Source organism: Austrofundulus limnaeus, unplaced genomic scaffold (genome assembly GCF_001266775.1).
Source record: "Austrofundulus limnaeus strain Quisiro unplaced genomic scaffold, Austrofundulus_limnaeus-1.0 Scaffold5, whole genome shotgun sequence".
In the NCBI taxonomy this organism is placed as follows: Eukaryota; Metazoa; Chordata; class Actinopteri; order Cyprinodontiformes; family Rivulidae; genus Austrofundulus; species Austrofundulus limnaeus.
This window is the reverse complement of record NW_013952407.1, coordinates 4,007,923-4,029,752: the sequence shown is the minus strand read 5'-3', so window position 1 is coordinate 4,029,752 and position 21,830 is coordinate 4,007,923. Positions and strand designations below refer to the sequence as shown.

Below are 21,830 nucleotides of genomic sequence, written 5' to 3'. Positions count from 1 at the left end.
CACACACACACACACACACACACACACACACACACACACACACACACACACACACACACACACACACACACATGTTTCTTTTTTGGCCATGAGCCTGATTTTACCTTTCTTTTATTGTTTTTCATCCTCCTTCATGTTGTTGTGTTACATCCTTTCTGCTGGCTGACAGATTGCGTTTTAACATGCGATGTTTTGATTGGTGTGACATGAACTTCAAAGCCAGGCAGGTAAGCTTGGAGGCATGTGGGGAAAAAGTTTGGGATGTTTCCACTCAGCTGAAACAGAGCACTGTTGAGAGACTCAACAAAAGTTTTGAAGCACTGCATCTAATATCTTTAGCATATTTTTTTCTGAAAGTTCTTGTCATTTATTTATCTATTAAGTCGTACTGATATTTCTACTATTGTTAAACAGTAACATGAATCAGGTTTAAGTCTTTTGCTTTATTGTCAGATACTTCTCTTTAATTTGAAGAAATGTCTTCTTCAGACAAATGAATGCTTTGATGTTTGGTGTCACTGTTACGGGTCATTTTATTTAAGTAATACCGGCTGCTGCTCAAATAACTGGTGTAAGTGTGAGTTGGTGTGCCGAGCCGCATGAGTGACGGCTTTTAATTAATGGTCTTGTAAAAGGAAACCCAGGCGGGCTCCCTCTTCCATAGGCTGACGGAATGAGGCACCCGGTGTTTGGGATGGTTTATTAATGCTTGGACTGGTTAGCCCAGGGTAAAAAGGACAATTAGCATTATCCACCGCCATATGCTGTCCATAGAGCGTCTGACACAGGCAAAAGACAAAGCCTGTGCTCCTGTGTGAGGCTAACCTGAGATCTCGGTGGACTACCATCAACCCGGGTCACATGTGTAAGCCAGAGGACCCATGAGAGCTCCACCCCTCCCAGAGCACTTTAATTACACATCCAGACAGCAACGTGCTGGAGTCCTGCTCACTCAGCAAAGCCCCAGCAGCTTGGAGTCCCACATCCTACCTTGATAATATGTTCACGTGTGGGAGTTTAAATGAATTTATTTACATTGGCTGTGATGCACATTTTCCACAGGCGCTGTGTTGTCAAACTTCAGTAAACAACCTTTGTGGCTGTCCTCACATCCTCGGGCATTAGAACGCAATTTTGAGGAGTGAGCTGTCGACACCGGAGTGTGAAATKAGGTCGTTAAAGGAGGGCTTGAACATGTGGACTGCGGGACACATGCTGGAAATGTGCAGGTGGATGGAGCGCGCAGGTCTGGCTCGGATTAGTGTTACATGATGGCGAGGTCATCCAGTCCCGTCTGTGGGAGGGAAGAATTTATCCAAACCTTTTCTCACTTCTCCCCCTCCTCACCCCGACTCCCACCATCTGGAGTGGATGAAGTCAGAGACCACATCACTGGTGTTTGGCCTCCAGTCTCTTTGATCCCGCCGCTCAGCTTGGCACACACTTGCAGCTGTACAACAGCGTGCTCATTGTGCCTCTCGTTTCTCCCTACAGCTTGCAGGTACAAATATAAAGAATGCAAAACAGGCTGCTTTTGTACCACTTATTTGATTTCTGTCTCTGTGGGAATGCTGTAATTTGCCAGGCTTTTAGTCTTTGCGTTTAAGCAGTGTCATTATACTTCCATTAGAGACTGAGTTGACCTGAAATGCAAATACTCCTGATAATCCACTCCTCCCTTCATGAGCTTGATTGCTTGCTAGTCATTAAAATGTGTGTATGTTTATGTGTATTCAGAGGGTTTGCGCTGCATCTATGGGACTTATTTTTTTTACTCGTTCTTGCATACACAAGTGAAATGACATACTTTTGTGTCGATAAACTTCTAAATATGAACATGCATTGCGTTTTGCATAAACTATTTGGTTCCTTTTCTTAACATGGTCACAGTTTATATATTACCTTTCCTCAGAAACATATCTAAAAGATTCAACCAATGCTTTGCTATTTGCTTGTTTTTTATAAGGTATATCTTGTTCTGGCAGGTGTACGCACCATCTCCAAACTCAGAGGACTTCAACAGAGATTCTCCTTCGTACTCGTCTCCTAAACCCTCCAGCAGTATGTTTGCAAGCACTTTCTTCGGTGAGTTCAAAGTCATGTTTTCTCTGCAGTTTTGGATTTAATAAAAGAATCAGCTTATTCTAACGCACATCCTAACACCRCAGGCTTGGAGAATCAACTCTAAATATTATTTTTATAGACTTAAGTAGTGTTTTCTCAGGTTAAATCTCAGCGAGGCTAACTCCAAAGCATAGATAGATTCTTTGTTGGATTTAGCTTTTTGTTTTTCCTCAGTTGTTTTCAGAACAGGGATCAGGTTTCAGTCCCAAAAGAAAACATAAAAAACACTCCTCAAATGGCCTTAAAGTATTCAACGTAGGGTGGCGGGGTTAGCTGCGCTCTTGTCAAAGCTGCCTTAAGTTTTAAACATTTATAAACTAAAACGACTTCTGTGTTTACATTAGAYGGTACCCACAGTTCATCTGACCCATGGAATCCGTCCAGTGGGATCAGCCAGCCCGGCTATGGGGGAATGCTCCCGGGATCCTCGGCTCACATGGCACAGTCAGGAAACTACAGCAGCCTGCACTCACACGACCGTTTGGTGAGCAACCTGCGCAATAAATAACCAGATAAACAGTTGAATGACTATTTATAGGTTTGTTTTGTAACCACAGCTGAATAATAGTGTGCATTTCATAGCTTTTAAATTCTGCTTTGGCCCCTAAACTGCTTTAAGTCAGCTTCCAGACTTGGAGCGGGTGTGTTAGGCTGTTGTCTGGTTATTATCAGGGAGGACACTTTTGACCCTTTTTTTTGTCAGTGTTTGATCTGGCCTCGTCTGCCTGCCTGCTTCAGCTGGCAGAACATCACAGGGAGCCTGCAGATGCTGCCTGCCCTCCCTTTATCTCAGTCCCTCCCCCATTAACTTCTCCTCCATCACAGCCTGGGAGATGTCAAAGGACAATTACACTTTAAAGAAAAAAAAGTGTTTTTTTTTTACACCTAACACTTTAGGTTTTATTACAAGTTATTTTTTATATATATACTTCAGAATTACCCTGCACACTCCGTCTCTCCGGATGTCAACGCCAGTCTTCCTCCCATGTCAAGCTTTCACCGGAGCAACACCAGCACTTCACCATTTGTTACTGCGGCACACACCTCGTCCGTCGCCTCGGCTGACGGGATCATGGGTATGTTTTAAAYTACTCGGCATCCGGTCACTTCAACGTCAGTCCAGTCAAAAATATGCACCTATTCTTTAAAGTTAGCAAGTCAGTCGAATTGTTTCTCTGTGACTTTTTGACCACTTCTCATTTGTTTGAGTTTTGTGTTTTTCCCCAGTTGCTGCTAATCGGGGAACGGGAACTGGAAGCTCGCAAACCGGAGACGCACTTGGCAAGGCTTTAGCCTCGGTGAGTTCAGTCCAGTTTTTCTGTTATTATGCAACTTTAACAAAAAAATTGGATTTTAAAACCAGTTTGAATTGTTTCTGTTATTTTATTCCACATCAGTACTGGATAATTTTCTGGGACTCATCAAAGTAATGTGGAATCATATGTTTAAATTGTGTTTTTTTTTCTTTCTTCAAGCCAAACTAGAATAATTGTGTTTTTCTGTGAAGAAATCTAAGTCTAGTAATCATGCAGGGGATTAAATGTTGATTAAAAAGCCTCAGGGAAACCTAACCTGGATAAATGTAGAGTTAAACTAAAAGCTTTCAAGAAAATCAACTGTAAGTGCTTGTTAAGCTAAAAGATGGAACAGATTAAAAAAATCCTTTGGATGATTTATATTGCTCTGTAAAAATTCAGTTTTGGGAGCATGAAATGATTCATAGCTGCAGAGTATCTCAGTTTTTCAACATTTTGGTATCACATAAAGCTCCACTTTAAATGTACTTAGAGCTCRAGCTACTTCTTTAGGAAAAATATTCCTTGTGTAAAACCAAAATAATAAAAGTTCATGGATCTTAATTTCAAATTAAGTCTTTTATATTTGCAGACTCAGTTCTATTAGCATGACAAAGCTGGAGTGAAATGGACATGGTTGGACCAGGGTGGGGGTGGGTGGATATATCGCAGGGCACAGGGGAGTTTATAACCGCTGTGGCTCAACTCCACGGGCACCCCCCGCCTTTTAGAGCTTTTGTTCTCCGCCTGTTTAATTTGGCCGTGCTTATTGSCCCCATGCCGCCTGCGGGAGTGTAACTGATGACGAGGCGGGGCTTCATTTATTCCAGAAAAATGAGCCATGTTTCACTCTGAATGCGGCGTTTGTAGCCAAGGAGTGAAAGGAGGAGAAAGTCATATATTGTCTGGTCAGAAGTCACGGTCATAAACGGCTTASGTTTGAGAAACTAAAAGATTTGAGATTTGGTTTGAGTTTTATTGGTTTGCGCCGCAGTGATAACCACACTATTAATCCTGCTTAAGTTTTTGCATGTCGAATGTGAAAACGCTGAGCGGAAAGAAACGTTGAGCTCTCTTAGTKTGCAAAAATCTAAAAAAAAAAAAGAGACTTTGCTCTTAAACAACAGTCAGTGACACACTTCGGTGAAACCTCTGTCCTCATATGACAAGATGATTGAAAAACTAAAGCCCAGAGATCAAGATTAAAAAAGAAGATTATTAACACTGAGTGTATTCTAGCGTCCTCACATAAATCAAAAGCTTGTCTGCAAGCTCAATTTGATCTTAACTTAGCTGAAAAATCTCTGTGAATCTGCTGTTTTTTGTCTCGCTCTAGTAATTAGTCAGGCTCCACCGGTAATACCCTGACTTTCAGAAACGCCTCATTATGGCACAAATGTCTTCTTGTAAAATGAGGAAAATCCAGGATGTGTTTGTGCTTTAATCCAGCAGTTATTTGAACAAATTGWATCACAGTAGAAGCGCTGAAGATCTAATCTCATTCTCGTGTCATTCTATAAACGGTGCCTAATCTATCACTGAAACAAAAATAAAATAAAAAAACTGGAAAACTGAAAGGGATTTGTGCATTTTGCAGAAAACTTTTGTCCTAGTTGTCGTTTCCACAGAAGTTCCAGGAGATGCAAAAATAAACAACGGTTGATTACTTGTASTTTTTGATGTATGGTTCACAGTACAATCTCTGCCTGCAGGCTAAAATGTGGCCCTGGAGATTTTCTGTACTTGGCTTAACGGGGTTTCCAGGTTGGGCGTCTGTATCTCTGGAAACCACAGAGGAATAATAAGTGGAGTGACTTATTCAGGCACAGAAGTCTTAATAAGAATAGAAAACAAGCTGTGCCTCTGTACAAAGTTTAGTGTAAAATAAAGTTCCTGAAGATTGTATATAATATATACAGAGCTAGGCACTGGATCAAACGTCAGCACAAATGTTGATTTAATGGATCAGACCCATGTTCTGAACACAAATGACTGTAAAYGGGTTCTCCCATGTGCACTGACAGATCTTAGTTATCTATCTTTTGCTTTGTGCCTCCAGATTTACTCGCCCGACCACACGAGCAGCAGCTTCCCATCCAATCCGTCGACACCTGTGGGTTCACCTTCACCTCTGACAGCCACAGCAGGTGCAGCCTCAGCAGGTACAGTCGTGGCTGCAGCYGGCACCCCGTCTGGAAGGCCAGGTAAGACTCCCGTCTTCAGATTTTAATCGCACACACTCCCTCTTTACCCTCAATACTAGCAACAGGATCAAACGTCTTTAATACAACTGTATAAAGACTTCCAGAGCTTCAGAATTAATGTGACGTAATTGTGTGAATGCCTGTAAAGCTTTCACTCTATTCAGATCTTTTTTTTCTGTACGTTTTTCTGCACATATCTCGTTCTGCAGTTTTTGTGCTAAATCAACAGTTTATATATCAAAACGTTTAACTCCTTCAGGACATTCAGCAATATATTATTTTTTGAGATATTTAGCTTTTTCTTTCCCCCTCATTGAAAATGAATGGAGCTGTTTTCAACAAGCCTAAAAAATCTTTTAAAATGTGAATAAATCCATACTGTACTATTCACTTTTTGTTCTGGTTCAGCTTTTTTTAACTTATTTGTGCTAAATTCAGCTTTTATTTAGCTTTTTTTCTGCCTTTTCTGCTTCTTTTGGCTGTTTTCTGTTAATTTCAGCTATTTTCTGTGTTTTTTAGCTACTTTTTAGAAAATTTGAGCTTTTTTCAGGTAAATTCACCTTTTTGTGATAATAATACATAAAATAACTTCTTATTGCTTAATTCAGYAAACATGCCCTTTCTGTTTCTTTGTGCTAATTTCAGCTTTTTCGGCTACATTTGAGCTTTTTGTGCTAATTTACTCTTTTTTTGGCTATTTTACGGCAAAGTTTTTTGTTTCTCTTTGATTTTCTTCTAATTTGACAATTTGTAAACCTTTTTTATTGTCTGCTAAGTTCAACTTCTTTGCTACTTTTAGCCTTGATTAGCATGTTTCAGCTACTTTTCAAGGTAACTAAATAAAAGATCAAAGTCACTAATTAGCCATTTTTTTCTTTTACTTTATTTTGTCAAAATTTTAGTTTTATTCTGTTTTTTAAACATTTTGTTCACAACTTGTTTTTGCTTCTTGCAAACTCTTTCTGGTAGTGTCAGTTTTTCTGCTGTTAAAGGTACTTTTTAGCTAATTTTAGCTATATTTCTGCTCAGTACACCTGTTGTGACACATTTTTGCTATTGATCTTTTACTTTTGTTTTCCTACTTTCTGCAAAATCAGCTGTTCAAATTTAACTCAATCATTTTGCTCTTAAACCTTTTCAGCTTGACTTCAGCTCCTTTAACATCTTTCAGCAAAAATCTTTCAGCAATAAGCGTTGGCAATTCAAATACTTTAGGATCAGCTTTACCTGTAGTAATAATAAGCACATTAAATATTTTCTGTTTTTATCGATGTAACGCTAACATTTGAAGCATTTGGCTGTAACAGGTCTCAGACCATAGCGTGGGAAGATTAATCGATTCTTGCAGAGGCGTCATCTGAACTCTAAAGAAAGCTCTGCCAGGATGTCTGGATGATGCAGAACAAATTAAAATCTGCACATCACAGGCTGACAGCTTGGCTTTTTATGTAACTTGTGTAATTGAAATAGAGGTTTATTGCCATTGTGTCTTGAATAGTTACATCGTACTGTAAATGTGACAGAGCATCTGTCTCCACATTCATCCAGAAAAAGACTACTTTGGCTAAAAAGGAAAGTTGAATTGGAGGCAGTGACACATATGATGGATGAGCTGCTGTAATCTGTCCTTTCCTCCATGGAAAACAGAATACTTACAGCAGTCTGCCCTGTTGTCTGTAGAATTGAATCGTGTGACTTTGAAGCCGCCCGGTTTCATTTGCATGTGATTTAATAAAAGTAAACAGTGGACGGTTGTGCGTGATGCTGGAGAGTTTCAAATCACAGGGARTGGATTCATCGACATGCTGCTTTAGAACGTTGCAGGATTTTCACGCAGTATAAAGAAGCTTAGAGACGACGCGGGGAGCAGTGCAGTAAACAGTTCTGTAGATCTGGTGCAGTTTGTGCATATTTTMCTCTACAATACCAGCGAGTCACTTCACACTGCCTCTTTGGAGTGAGCCTCCCACCCACTGTATGCGCTGTGTGCTCTGTGCTTGGCACCAAAACACCAAACAGATGAAGCGAATTTTGAGGGCTGGAATTTGCCAAACTGTCAAAGATTTCCTTGCACTTGTTGTTACGCCGCTACAAAAACAGGGCCTCATGACTTTGATTAATTTAATTACTTTTACTGCGTGCTGCATTTTGCTTGGACTTTGATTAATCAAAGCCTGAGCAGAGAGAGTAGTTTAAAAGTTTCTCTGAAACTTAATTAAACCCTTCTTTTAGCTTTAAAGTAGCTTTAATCATTGTAAACTCTTCCTCGTGCCCGTTTCAGTTGTTTATAATTATTCTTAAAAGACAGCAGATCCGTGGAGTTAGCAGCTTTAATGAGTCTGTAGAAGAACATAAAGGAAATATTTTTATATCAACATGTTTAAAATGTGGATCTCAAGTAAAACGAAAAATCAGTTGCTGTTTTTTCTTTCTAAACAAAGAAAAGCCGAAATTTGCTCTAAACCACAAGATTACTGAGTTAAATTTACTGTAAATGTAATATGAGCCTTCRTCTTCCTGCAGGGCTGTGCTTGTTGTTCCAGAGTTCACAACATGTGCTTTATTTTCTCGGTCTGCAGAGCTAATCCACATTGACTCCTGGTGATATCACTGACTAGTTTTGGGTTTTCAACTCTGTTAGGATCTTTGTTCATGTTCGTAAATTTAGATTCACCAGTCACAGTCAGAATTTTTATTTTTTTCCCCATTTTCCTTTCAAGTGAAGGGGGAAAAATATTAAATAAACTACTGTGGCTTTCAGATTGTTGAAGGATTTGACAGTTTTGCAATAAAAAGCGTTTGAAGTGGGTCTTGGATTACAATTCATGGAAAAAGCTTTTAATTTGTCCAAAACTGTTTTAGTGGCTTTTTATAGTGGCTTGTGGCAGTCACTAGTTTGCAGTAAGAGAAAATCTAGAGATGATTCGTTGTTACATAATCCTGCTTTTCCATGATAATTGTTCGAGGACGGACACAAAAATTTTCTGAATTGTAATTATTTTTGCACAAATGCTCAGCTCGTCATCTTGCTGTCAGGTGGACAGCTTAAAAAAGTTTTAGTTTGTTGGTTGTTTAAATACAGAAAAGAAATTTAGATCTGTTGACAGAGGAATGGAAGGAGAATGAGTGAGGGAACTGTAAGGGAAAGCCCTGTGTGTTGTTTTTTTTAGCGGGCAGTTGTGTCGTGTGCGGTAATGGAGTGGCGACAGCTGTCTCTACGTATGCCCCCCCCCCCCCCTCATCTTCAGCTGTTGCCCTGCCCCATGGACAGCTGTTCCTCTCAAAACACGCACACACACACAAACCAGGTTGCAAAAGGCTCTGTTTATTTACCATTGGGTGAAGGAAGGTGGCTCTGACTCAGCTGGTGAGGACCGTGACRGCTCGCTCCGACTGTTAACATTACAGCGTGCCACCCCTGGCAGCAATGATGATAAATGGAACTCCCATTTTATTAAAACATAACAATAACAAACATAATAAATAAATGTCAAAYGTTTACATGTGAGTTTATATAGAAAGGATATTGTTTCTCCAATTATCTGTCCTTATTATTCGTCTGAGGCTAGAAAAGGGAACGATGCTTTGAAACTGGTCCAAAATTYGCCTCACTGTTGATGTTAGTAGCAAAATCCATTCATCATTGGGATTACACCAGTATACAGCACATTAGTCAAGACTGGTTTGTTCAATTAGTTCTCTCCTGTGCACGTGGGGAACAGAGCCTGGGGCTAATTTTTCATAGCCGCCAGCCCACCGAGGCTCATGTGAAGTACTTTCCTCACTCACCTGGGAGAAAGCTGATGCAGAGCAGACTTTCATTTCTTTTCTCTGTTAATAGTCGCTTAATTAACGTCTGCTTTTTTCAAAGGCTGAGTGCGCAAGGAAACATAAAAACTCAAGTACAAAGGACCGCTGAAGTTCAGTCAGACATTTCAGTGGAATTAATTAACAGAAAACGGTGTGAACGCTTTCCTGACCACGGGGAGGTGTGATTTTTTTTCCTGGTGTTCCTCTAACAGTGAAGTTTTCCAGATTTTAAAACAAGTTTTGTTTAATATAATTATTAGGCATTTATTGAACCATACAATTCTTAGTTTCTTTGAATTGCAGTTCTGCCCACAGAGAGGGAAAGAATTGTTTAGTGAAATTCATTAATGTTTAAGTGGCTCCTGTTAATCATGGCAGGTGGGTTACCTGCAGAATTATGCCTCAGTCAATGCAAGGAAGTGAATATCTTTATTTAACTTCCCACCAGATCAAATCATGGTTTGTCTTCTGTTGCTGGCCTGTAGCTTTACTTTCTGTCTCACACTGAGGTAGGGTTGGGCACTATTGGCAAAAAAATAAAAAATAAAAATCATTGTGGCATCTGGATGATAACATTAAAAATGACAATTGATAGATAATTCCACTTGCATGTTTTTGACTCTAAATCAATTACCCTGTGTTCTAAAATTATACAAACCAGTGTTTTCATTTTAACAGGCTAAAATAGCCAGCTGTGAATTGAAATCCACCTTCCCCACACTGTGGACTGGCAGCAGACCTTTAATAACTCACTATACCATGGGCTCATACAAAAATAAGTCATCATCTGTCACTAATTGTAACTGCAAAGTGGCAAGTATTAACTGGTGTAAGTTTTTCTGACAGTTAACCCAACCCTACACTGAGGAGAAGAATCGGTTTGAGTGGAAACCAGCTAAAGGAAAGTTGTAATCTCTTGTGAAGAATRTGTTAGATTAGTTTATGTTACACAGTTAAAATGCTTCGTTATTCTTTATTTAGAGTAGAAAAAAGTCTGCTTTAGTTTAAATAAAACAGCTTTTTCTCTAACATAAAGAGCCCAAGTGTTAGTCGAGGTGAATGAAAACTAGTGCCTGATATTTCTCTGGCCTYGCTGTGCTCATATCTTTCTGGATGTTCTGGTGCGGCGTACATTTCAGGCTGGAAGTGGGTGTTAGTCCAAACCTCCACTGGCTCAAATGTCAGGATGCCGTCCAGCCAGCAGGAAGTGATGCAGCTGAGTCCTAAAAGCTAAAAATAGCTTTATAGAACAACGAGAAACCAGAAAATCAGGATGTCTGCGTGTTTTTAATTGTATTATTGTGTTTGTTTCTTTGTGTCTCTGTAGTTCAGCAGGACCCAGCTTCTGGTCTTGTTGATGTTTACTAACGTCTTCATATCACTTCCCTTCTTCTCAGGTACCAACCAGTGGCCTCGTCCAAGTGGACAGACCCCCTCTTCACCAAATTATGAGAACTCTCTTCACTCGCTGGTAAGCTCCCTTCGCTCGTCCGTCTTCCTGTGAATAAGTCACATGACCTGTGCTCACTTTAGATAAGTTACCCATGAAGGCATGAGCTTGCATTACAGAGAGATTCCTGTCTGACAAATGTTTTTCTGAGGAAAGTGGGGGTCGAGGGATAACCAAACTGAACAATACCTGTCCCTCGGGGCTTGCCATCTGTCCTCTACTCTGTGGGCCGGGGCGATGATGACAGTTGTGGGGGATGGGCTGAGTTAAGCAGGCCGGTGTTTTGGGAGGAGGCAGCAGCTGTTTGCTGCACCACTTCTCYAGAATTCCTTCGCTGCTGCACAACCAGAACTGAGCACCAAATTTCACCCAGACCCACTACCTGATGCACTTGTTGTGTGTTTGCACGATCTGCTGCAAGGTTAAATGTACCTTTGCATGTACCGGTAAAGCACTTGTTACACATCGACACAAATGAAAACAATATGAAAAACGTCTGTATAAAAGCAAAGATTGAAAAGGTTCTAAAGTTTTGTTTATAAGTTCAGAGATTTTGCTTGTTCAAGCCATCTGGTTAACGATTTGCTAAGAAATGAAAACTTGAGAAGGTAAATAAGCATTTGGAAAACAACAGGGCAACGTAAACACAGGGTTGTATTACAAACAGAAGTTTATGTCACTTTTAGTGTCTACAAATGGGTGCTCAGTTGTTTTTATGACACTTAATCTTATTTACACAGTTGTCTAAATYTGTAGCCAAGCTTGGATGTTAACATCAGGCAAAATTCCTGATCTGGTTWAAAAAATTAGCTTTTAGGAAAAAGACTGTTTTAGTCTGAACCTGGAATTTGAAGAGAAACATGACTGCCTTTGATTTTTTTAATGCTACAAAAAACAGTAATAAAATTTACCAATGGAAACGTTTTTATTTGGGACGAGTTTAACAAAAATGAAATTACTTAAAAGTTTTTAACACAGAGCTGAATAAAATGCACATATCACAATAAAAAGACTAAAACTGAAGATCATCGTAGAGAACGTAAAGAAGAGGATGCAGTCGATGCTGAAGTGCAGAGCTAATAAATGTGCAAACTCTCAAAGATTTTCATCTTTGCAAAGTGAACGGTCAGCAGCTGCGTGCTTCCCTCCAAATCCTACACTTCTGTCTGCGTGACCTAAGAAAAAAATGAAAACAATCTCCGTCGTCAGTGTGTGTGTGGCTTTTACAGACTGATCTCCTCTTCTTATAATTCTCCTATTCTTATTTGACTTTGCCAGAAAAACAGAGTTCATCAGCAGTTACATGAGCATCTCCAGGATGCCATGTCTTTCTTAAAGGATGTCTGCGAGGTACCCTTCAGATAGAGTCTTAATTCATACATGTCCCATACATCTTTGCATCGTTTTGTTTTCCTTTCTTGCACGATTTTAACATCTGTTGTAGTATAGTGCAGTTTTATTTTATAACATCAGCTGCCTTGTTGTCATGCCATGAGCCATTCCAGCTTGCTGTAATCAGAATCAAATGTGAAATAAAGTATTAAGTGGGTTTACCTCCACAGGTTATGTAGTTACAACGATACAACTCAAGCTGAAATGGTTCAGTTAATCTTGCATTTGAATTTCCTTTTTTTAACTTATGCTTCAGTTTTCTTTGTAGATTTTTCCCCCCAAAGTCCCCATCACACAATCAGTTTTCATTTTTTGTCCTAATAAGCTTATACTAAGCTGTCCTTCTTTGTCTCTATCTTTTCTCACTTTCCCCGTTTCTTTGTTTCACAATCCCTCTGGTCCTTCCAGTCTCGAATGGAGGATCGTCTGGACAGATTGGATGATGCAATCCTTGTTTTGAGGAACCATGCAGTGGGCTCCACCGCCGGTCTGCCCAGTGACATACACAGCCTGCTGGGACAGGCTCAAAACGGGCCAATAACAGCCATTGGACCAAACTTTCCTTCCTCTACACTAGTTCCGAGTCGGACTGCAACAATGGTACGAGAACGTCACATTAATATTTCAGAGTTTCACTTTTCGTTTGTGTGTTCCTGTATGGCTTTTGTCAGAGGCTCAACCACCTGCTTAAAGCTGGTGCAGTGCCGTTCGCAGAAACTTTGTTTTCCACACATTTATTGTGACATATTTTCCATAAGTGTAATGCCTGACCTAATGCTCACCCTCCTCCTCTTGAGAGCAGCTCTGTACACAGGGGTGAGAGGAAAAAATGAGAAAAACAGGCACGGTAAAGTGAAGTTATGCTTCGCTCAGRAGTTGTTTGTGAGTTGCTCTTCCCTCGGAGTTGAAGCCGGAGCCTCTCGAGAAGCGAAGGAATGCAGGTCTCGGTATAAATCAGGATGCGCTCACTCATCCTCCATCCGACTCGAGGTATTTCATTTTATAGAGCCAAGAGATTCCAACACATCTGCAGTGGAAATTAGAATGAGTCGASTCGTTTAACTGTAATCCAGAAGTGTTTGGAAATAATTTGGGTCACACTCTGTGCAGACGCAGCTTTAATGTAGATATAAGTTCAGGTTACTTGTTATAATCTAACCTACTATGAGCAATTTGTCCAGTGAGTTTTATAATTTGTTCCTCTGATGAACTTCTTTACAATTAGGYCATAATCAAAGATATGTTATATTTTCTTTCTTTCTCTTTTATCTGACCCATAAATTAAAAATTAAAAATAATTTTTATTCCGAATTCAAGCTCATAAAATATATTCTTTTTTGCTACAATTTCAGTCATTGTTGTTACCAGTGAATAGTTTAGTCATTTCAAAATGCTTTTGCCTGCTTTRTGTCTTCTGTCAGTGGGAAGCTTTCACCTTGATGTCGCAGCAGCTGGGTCGCCGGTTTTGTCCCCCTAACAAGAATTTTTCTGTGGTTGTCAGAGGAGCTCAGCGTGATGTATTTGTTACAGAGAGCTGGCTTGTGGCAGTGATGTTGACCGACTGCGACTGTGAGATAGAACATACTGTGTCTGCACTAACACAGCACTTCCTGTGTGGGAAGAGGTCCCTGCAGACAGGGCTCAACAGCCTCGGCGCAGCACAGCCGCAGGCTTTTTGCTCCGGCTGACACCCCCCCCCCCCCCCCCCCACCCCTTTTCATCACTTCTTTTTAACAACCCAGGAAATCTGAATTGTTGGAAACGTGTGTCTGAACCCGGCGGCCTCCATCCAAATAGAGGTCCTCAGCTGTATGGTAATCAGGGCCGGGCCATGAAAATGGCAGCGTGCTTTTCTCGCCACAGCCCCAGATTCCCTCCTCCTCCTCCAGACAAAGGCTTGTTTGGACACCTGTTGAGAGCGCAGCAAAGATTAGCACAGTGTCGAGGAAGGGAGGTTCTTGGAGTGCTGGGGTTAACAGAGGCCAACAGTACTGGGGGATCACATTCCATAAGAAAAGGAGGAGATACTCTTCACACTCAGTGATGATTTTTTTTCCTGACTTTTTTTTTAAACCCTCAAAGGGAAATGAAAAAACTTGTAAACATGTAGTAAATCTTCTAGCTGAGTTTTTGCTGGATTAGCTGAAGAGGTTAAACACAAGAAAGAGGCCAGTTTTTAGTTGTGGTAACATAACTTCATCTGAGAATGTCTCAATAAAAATTTGTCCAAATTTGTCCTGTAATTTGAAGCTTCATCTGAGCAGCTTTCTTTTATTGTTTTGTTGTGTTTTGTGTTAAAAATCGCAAGTTCTTCCATRTGAGGTTCTTAGCAGGATGTTTTCTGTATGTGTAGTCTCCTGAGGGAGTCTGCTTCCTGCCTGTTAATATTCATGTGGTCTGTGTTACAGCAGGGCGGCGATGACGCTGCCAGCCTGAGCAACAGCCATGGAGGCCTGCCCAGCGCCGGCTCCACGTCCAGCACGGAGCTCAACCATCAGGTGGAGGCATTCAGAGGTCAGCCACTTCTATGTCACTGACATGGATCTGTGGAGGGTCTGTTCAGGGTCTTACCTATATTTTTACTACACTGGTGGCAGGTCTCACTCCGGGCCTGCCTGGCCAGGTTCCCTCCACCCTGGAGCTGAAGGTCGAGAAGCAGGAAAAGGACGATATGCACGATAACCTCTCCGATCGATCGGATGACGAGAGCGACAGAAGAGACATGAAGACACCCAGAACGGGCCCACGCACCAGGTAGATTTCTAGGACAAGACGGGCTCAAAATTTTTTTAGAAATGAAATCATTTTGTTTTGAAAAGTCTCGACCTCTGCTGTAATTTTCTGTTTCCGTTTTGCAGCAGCATCACCGAAGACGAGGATCTGAATCCAGAGCAGAAGGCTGAGCGTGAGCGCGAGAGGAGGATGGCCAACAACGCGCGCGAACGCCTGAGGGTCCGAGACATCAACGAGGCCTTCAAGGAGCTGGGCCGCATGTGCCAGCTGCACTTGAAAAGCGAGAAGCCTCAGACTAAACTACTCATCCTGCATCAGGCTGTGGCCGTCATTCTCAGCTTGGAGCAGCAAGTCAGAGGTCAGTGCTGCAACATCGCTGCAGCAAACAGAACTGCCAGTGCTGCCTCACATCAAGACATTTTTAGATTTGAGTGATTCCACATCAGCTCACAGTTTTAAAACAATCCTTTACCTTACCAAGGTTGTGAAATTGTTTTATGCATATTTTATTTTTTATTTGGTTATTTATTTAACAGTGTATCTACGTGACTCTGAACAGTTCCACACATTTATTATGAATATTATGTGTTTAGCTGTGCAAATTAAAACCCCACAGTTGGTTGACGGGCCATAAGCAACAACAAGATAAGACTTGAATAAAAATGTCAGATTTAATAGTAAAATTAATCAATAAACACTGGATAAAACACACACACACATACACACACACATTATTAAAGAAGTGATGTTAGAAAAAATTACATGTAATTCAACCATTGTTTGGCAGATTTTTATCCYTTTGTTTGAATATTTCATTCAAATAAGAACAATTATAATTGGAGCTGCGCATAAGAATCGATATATTTCGATATTTTTAAAAGTTGTATCAATTTTCTTTATTTTAATATCATTACAYCCTCCAACCCTTTACCTTTATCTTACCCTGTAAGATACGGCTACACTGGAGTCACCCTGCGGGCCTTGAGTTTGACACGTGTCCTAGATGATCCCCAGCCCTAATTATATTAATAWTAAATGTTACAATGGGCAGAAAGGTTTAATATTATTGTTTCTGTACCTGCAGAGCGGAACCTAAACCCCAAAGCAGCCTGCCTTAAGAGACGGGAGGAGGAGAAAGTGTCCGGCAGCTCCAGTGACGCTCCGCAGGGTCACACGGGAGTCCATCCGGGCCTGACCGACACATCTAACCCAATGGGCCACCTCTGAGCAGCATACAGGTGCACAGAGCTTCAGAACCAAACCTACCCTGATATCATTTAGCATTTTGATCTTATTTAAAAAAAACTGGGTGAAAAGACAAACATAGAGCTGGTTACACTGAAGTAGATTTCAAAGAACTTGTTTTWGATCAAACAGAAAGATCTTTATGACGCAGCATTCACACGATAAAGCAAAGGATCTGTTAGTTTTCTACACTCTCCGATTTTTTTTTTAAATAGCCTTTTGTTTCTGTACGTTGTACCAATTAAAGAAAATATTAGAAAGTGATAGCCCCATAATTCATGTTAATTAACTGATTATTTAGATTCATACATTTATTTATTTCACTGGAATAGGGAGATCAATAAAATCACATGCAACTTTCGCTTTTTGTCTCGTTTCACGCTAATAAATTTTTTATTGTTGTTTCCCCCTGCAGATCGGTGCAACGCTTTTCGTTTCGGTCCTGTTGGAGTTGGTGACCTTGCTTCCCAGTGACAGACAGGACTCACAGTTTGTGACCCCAATTGGAGGAGACAGACCACTTGAAGCAAAAACTACGAGTCCAACACAATCCAGTCCTCAGATTAAAAAAAAAAAAAGAAARAAAGCCAGGCGTCCAGCTTGGAATTTCCATCTGCAGATTTTTCTCCCCACAAGAAAGAAAAGAAAAAGAAACCAACCTCAGCACATATCACTGTCTGCAAAGAAGTGTGTTGCTTCTGAACAATCAGAGACTACGCAATCTCCTCCAACCCTACGTGGAAATTGCTTTGTGCCTAAACTGAATTGACGAATGCATTGTAACAGCAGTTTTTTTTTTTTACGTTTGTCAGTTTTTTTCTATTTATTATATTATTGAACTATAAAATGTACATCTAAAGGGAAAGGTAGGTGAATTCAAAGAGAAGCATGCAGCTTTTTCAGTTCCTCTATAGTTTGCCAGCATCACTGATCAAACTGAGCACTCCTCCCTGCTGAGTCTGGGAAAACATTTGGGCACTGAGAACATGAGATTAATTTATTGGACAGTTTAGAGTGATGGTTTAACCCAAACAAAAAAAACACCCCTTTGTTTTAAAAAGAGAATATGTTATTTATATATTTTATTCTGCTTTGTGCCGCTGACCACTTGTGCAGCCAAAACTACCTAATATTTGTTTCTGTCGTTGAGATCTGGCCCTGCGTGACTGAGCAGGATTAGCATCAAGATTGTCTAAAAAGRTGACCAATGAGTGGCAAACTGTAGTTTTACTGAAAGCTCAGATTTGTTCCCCCCCCCACCCCCGTAGGTAGTGACGTTGAACRTACGGTGAACTTATTGTTCCCTTTATCTTCACTGCCTCATTTTTCCTTTGCCATATAGTGTTTATTACCAGATTACATCCTGATCACAACACAGGGATTKATTTTTGTGTCAGCTTTTTGTGTTTTGTTTTTCTGTTGCCACCAGYGACTCAAATATTGCTTAACAAAGGTAGTATCTCAGCGGGCCACGACTGCTGACAACTAGTTAGTGAATTTTTATTACTAACATTTATTGAACCACTGAGATCACAGATCTCTTTTGCAAGGAAAGCCTGGGTCAACCATGTTTTTGGTCTGTGAGGGAAACCGGAGTACTCTGAGAAAACCCACRCAAGCACAARGAGAACAKTCAGACTCCACACAGAAAGACCCCAGGTCCAATYCAGGGATCGAACCCAGGACCTTCATGCTGTGAGGCATCAGTGCTAACCACTGAGCCTTCCTGCTGCCTGTAGCTGCTGAATAACAGCTATAGGGAAGTCTCCTGAAACTTYCTCAAGTTTTTATATTTTCCTTGARAYGATGTTTTAACGTGTTCCAAAARTRTGTGCGACAAACTATCAAARKWSWCAGAGTCGTTGCAGAYGTCTCAAACACATCTTGAACCTGTCGTGGTTTTGTCTCGGGTGTCCCCAACCTGTCTCAGGAGAGTATTTTAATACCTCCAGACACCTGCACGTCTAAAAACCATTCCAATAATCAATGATGGTCATTTAAAAAAGGGTCRGGATCTGCTAATCTTCATTTCAAATGTGTACTCTGGTTCAATAAATTGTGTGCATGGAGGAGGCTGCCAAAGTGGGTACAAAATGTACCAGGGTGGGTACAAAACGGGCCGAGATGGACACCGTGTGGGCAGATGAAGAGAACAGCCAAGAATTCAGTAATGAAAATATGTGATTCTGAAAAATTAAAAACATGGATGCATGATGCTAGCAGGAAGGAAGAGGACATTTCTGGAAACAATCCAGATATTTGAAAACTCAATCYGGAACTGTCCAACAAACTCGCACAGCTTAAGACCATCACTGATTCGGCTTCTATTTTTTATTTTGCTTCTGATATTTTTTACTTACAGTTTATATTTTTACATAAAAACACACATAAATTTCGAGATATAAAAAAGTCTGCCCTAGAAAAAAAAGTTTGTAATCTAAATTTTTATTTAGACCTTGTKTTAGCATATTTATCAAATATTTACACAATGAATTCAAAGCTTACTTCAGTTTTTATAATATGCTAAAATGTTTTTTTAATTTCCAGGTTTTGTCCCATTTATCCCCATGAACTGGTAGTCCCTGTGGAACATTTCTAACTTTGAAAATTCCCAGATTATTGCAACCAACTACCAGTCGCAGCCTGATGAGATACTACCTTAAGGTGTAATAAAAGTAAAAATTTTAAAAGAAAAAAAACGACGACCACATTTTCTCCTGGCCCGATGAACATATGTTTTCTTTGTTACCATTTGATGACTTTGTGTCACTGCATTTATTCATATGTTTAGTTGTGCTTATTTTCTGAGTCCGTATGTCTTCCAACGTCCAGCACCATGTCCAGTTTCAGCCAGCAGAGAAAACATTTACAGTATAAGTTATTTTGAATGACGTTTAGATCAAAACTCAAAGTTAAGTTCGCCAGGCTGCAGATTTGGTGGATTTGTTTGATCTTACTGGACTGTAGGGCGAGAATGAACAAAAGCTGTTTTCTATTTTTTTTTTAATATTTCAAGGCTTTATTTTGTTTTCCCCATCAGTGTGCATGCTTCACATCTCTCCTATTATTTGTCTTAAGACTTTACTTTATATTCCAAATATTTGTTTGTGTATCATGTCCTGTGATTATGTTCACCGAGGCTGCCACATTCAGAACCATAAATAAAACCCAGGTGGAGTTTATAATCAAAAACGGATCCATTACTCTAAATTCTGAATGTGGATTTTTAAATTTCTTCTCAGTATTTCATCGCCTCATATTCATGTTTGCAAACTGAGGGTTTAATCTGTCACTTCCAGCTCTTTGATAAGAACCGAGTTTTGAGTTCTGGATAAGCACCTGACCAAGACAAAGTTTATTGTGCAGAGGTGAATGAACCAGGAAGTGCTTGGACCGGATTCTCGTCAGATCTAAACACAGGAAATTCAGATTAGTGGCAGAACGATATAGGAGACTTTCTAAAGAATTAAAGCCACTAACCTGTTTCCAGYTGAACTCCAGATGGAAACTTTGATGGAAGGGTTTGCGTTCCAGCACTGTGCGGTGACGTCACCGTTAGTTTGGTTGGAGTGTTTGGGTCCAAATGGCAAGTTCTGATAATCCGTGGTACAGGCGTGGGTCGAGATCCAGGTGGTCAGATGGCTGGAGGTACCGATCAGGGCTGAGGTGAGAACCRTTAAACCAGGGGACAAGAACAAGGTCAGGATCAAGAGGCAAAAAACGAGAAATGTTTGAAAACGCTGGAGAATCACAGGCAAGCTGATGATAATCTGAGAGTGAGACTGGATTATATTCTGCAGGAAACAGGTGAGTGAAAGGGGCGAGAGCAATGAGGAGCTGGATGTGAGCTGTCAGGCTGGGAACAAGACAATGAGGAGAAACTGGAACATGAAATAAGATAATAAAACTAAACTGAGGCATGATCTGGGCAGACAGGGACAGAATCAAYATTTTTTGTTCAAATTTCCTGTCCTTCCTGTGTTTATTCTCTCTTTTGTTTGCCATAGACTTTGCTGTATTCCCAGATGCTTTTCCTTGTATAATATATGATGAAAAACAAAAAAATCAAAAGAAAAAAAAACATTTGGCTTATTTTTCACTGTAGTTAGTCTTTTATACAATGATACTGTAAGAATATTTCTTGAATTCTAAATATTACTCTTTCTAGATTTTTGAAAGCAAAAGTTTTGAGTAAAAAGTTTCTTACTTTATTTTACTATATTAGATAGTAAAATGTACGGTTATTTACCACAACGTGTCGATTATAATGAGAGAGATTTTACAAATGGCATCTCCAAAAACCTCTGCTCAAGGTCGGGTTCTTAAAAATAACAATAATAAAAAAAGACTCCAGATTCTTAAAAAAGAGGGATTTCCATCAATCTCTTCAGTCTCTGTTGTTGATTGATTAAAATAAAAAGATTTGTTCTTGTGTCAAATAAAAAGTATTGTCGATGCACATCAAAAGAAAAAAATTTGTGGCAGCAAGAATTTGAATTTTCTGTCTTTTTCAACAGGAAAACATAATGTATATAACATTTATGTTGCAATAAATGTGCCATCTTTTTTAAACTCCATTGTATGTGCATTTATTTCTATAGATGAAACAGTTTAATTTATTTATTTATTTTTTATTCTTCAGTAATTAATGGATTGTAGAAAAAACAGGATGAATGATAACAGAACAAAATGACTTATTTACAGGCTTCATTACTGATTTACAGTGTTGTTGGAGGCGTTTCTACAGTGGATTTAGGCCAAATGAGTGTTTTATAACAGGTATTTTTTAAATAGCACCAGTGGAGCATTTAAGTCTGAAAAGTACTTGGAATATATGTTTCTATTTTTAATCAAGTGTGATAGTAGTGTAACGTACAGGCTGTGATCCTATTTTATTCACAACTAAAGAGACTTGAACACTGCAAAAAACAAACAAATAATAAACATTGATTTAACAGTTTTTGTTCCTTAAGATTTCTTGTCTTGAGAATCTTTTATTTGCCCATCGCCAAATAATAAGGTGGAGGGGTCAGTTGCAGTGACCTCTACAACACTGAGCTAAAATTTGTTATGGTAGTAATTGAGAGTCATCCTCAACCAGAGTTGTAAAGTAACTAAGTACAAATACTTTTTTACTGTACTTAAGTAGAATTTTTGGGTATCTGTACTTTACTTGAGTAATTATTTTTCAGCCTACCTTTTACTTCTCCTCCCTACATTTTCACACAATTACCTGTACTTTCTACTCCTTACATTTTTTAAATAGGCTAGAAGTAGAAAGTCTTTACTTTAATTTTTGCTTGTTTTCATCCCAGCTGCTTATTGTAAAAAATAAATATTATCCATATAAGCTGTGCCTTCTAGATAGAGTGTATTTAATTGTGGTTGAATGAGAAGTATAAACATATAAAATTTTGATACCGTATTAGTTTGTACACAAACAAATCATGTCACACTCCAGCAGGACATAATCATTAAAATAAAAGGACTGTACTTAAGAAGTATTTGTATTTCATGAATTATACTATTGCATTTGGCCGCAGCCCTCAGATAGATTTTTTTATTTTGGGGAAAAGG

At 39.6% G+C, this 21,830-nt stretch overlaps 1 protein-coding gene across 7 annotated transcripts in view; it reads left to right on the top strand.

The window, feature by feature from the left end:
* Nucleotides 1–17,636, top strand: part of tcf12 (transcription factor 12) — a 75,446-nt gene extending 57,810 nt beyond the window's left edge. For 3 of the 7 annotated variants that reach the window (XM_014027658.1, XM_014027664.1, XM_014027693.1), the window contains 13 exons: nucleotides 1,986–2,085; nucleotides 2,469–2,608; nucleotides 3,059–3,200; nucleotides 3,352–3,422; nucleotides 5,479–5,623; nucleotides 10,831–10,904; nucleotides 12,162–12,233; nucleotides 12,684–12,875; nucleotides 14,684–14,789; nucleotides 14,873–15,029; nucleotides 15,134–15,366; nucleotides 16,093–16,246; nucleotides 16,669–17,636. In XM_014027658.1, the coding sequence (XP_013883112.1) occupies nucleotides 1,986–2,085; nucleotides 2,469–2,608; nucleotides 3,059–3,200; nucleotides 3,352–3,422; nucleotides 5,479–5,623; nucleotides 10,831–10,904; nucleotides 12,162–12,233; nucleotides 12,684–12,875; nucleotides 14,684–14,789; nucleotides 14,873–15,029; nucleotides 15,134–15,366; nucleotides 16,093–16,235 (1,575 nt within the window). In that variant the 3' untranslated portion in view covers nucleotides 16,236–16,246; nucleotides 16,669–17,636. The remainder of the gene's footprint in view (nucleotides 1–1,985; nucleotides 2,086–2,468; nucleotides 2,609–3,058; nucleotides 3,201–3,351; nucleotides 3,423–5,478; nucleotides 5,624–10,830; nucleotides 10,905–12,161; nucleotides 12,234–12,683; nucleotides 12,876–14,683; nucleotides 14,790–14,872; nucleotides 15,030–15,133; nucleotides 15,367–16,092; nucleotides 16,247–16,668) is intronic. The other 4 variants (XM_014027679.1, XM_014027698.1, XM_014027672.1 and 1 more) reach the window with 3 other exon arrangements.
* The last annotated feature ends 4,194 nt before the right edge of the window (nucleotides 17,637–21,830 follow it).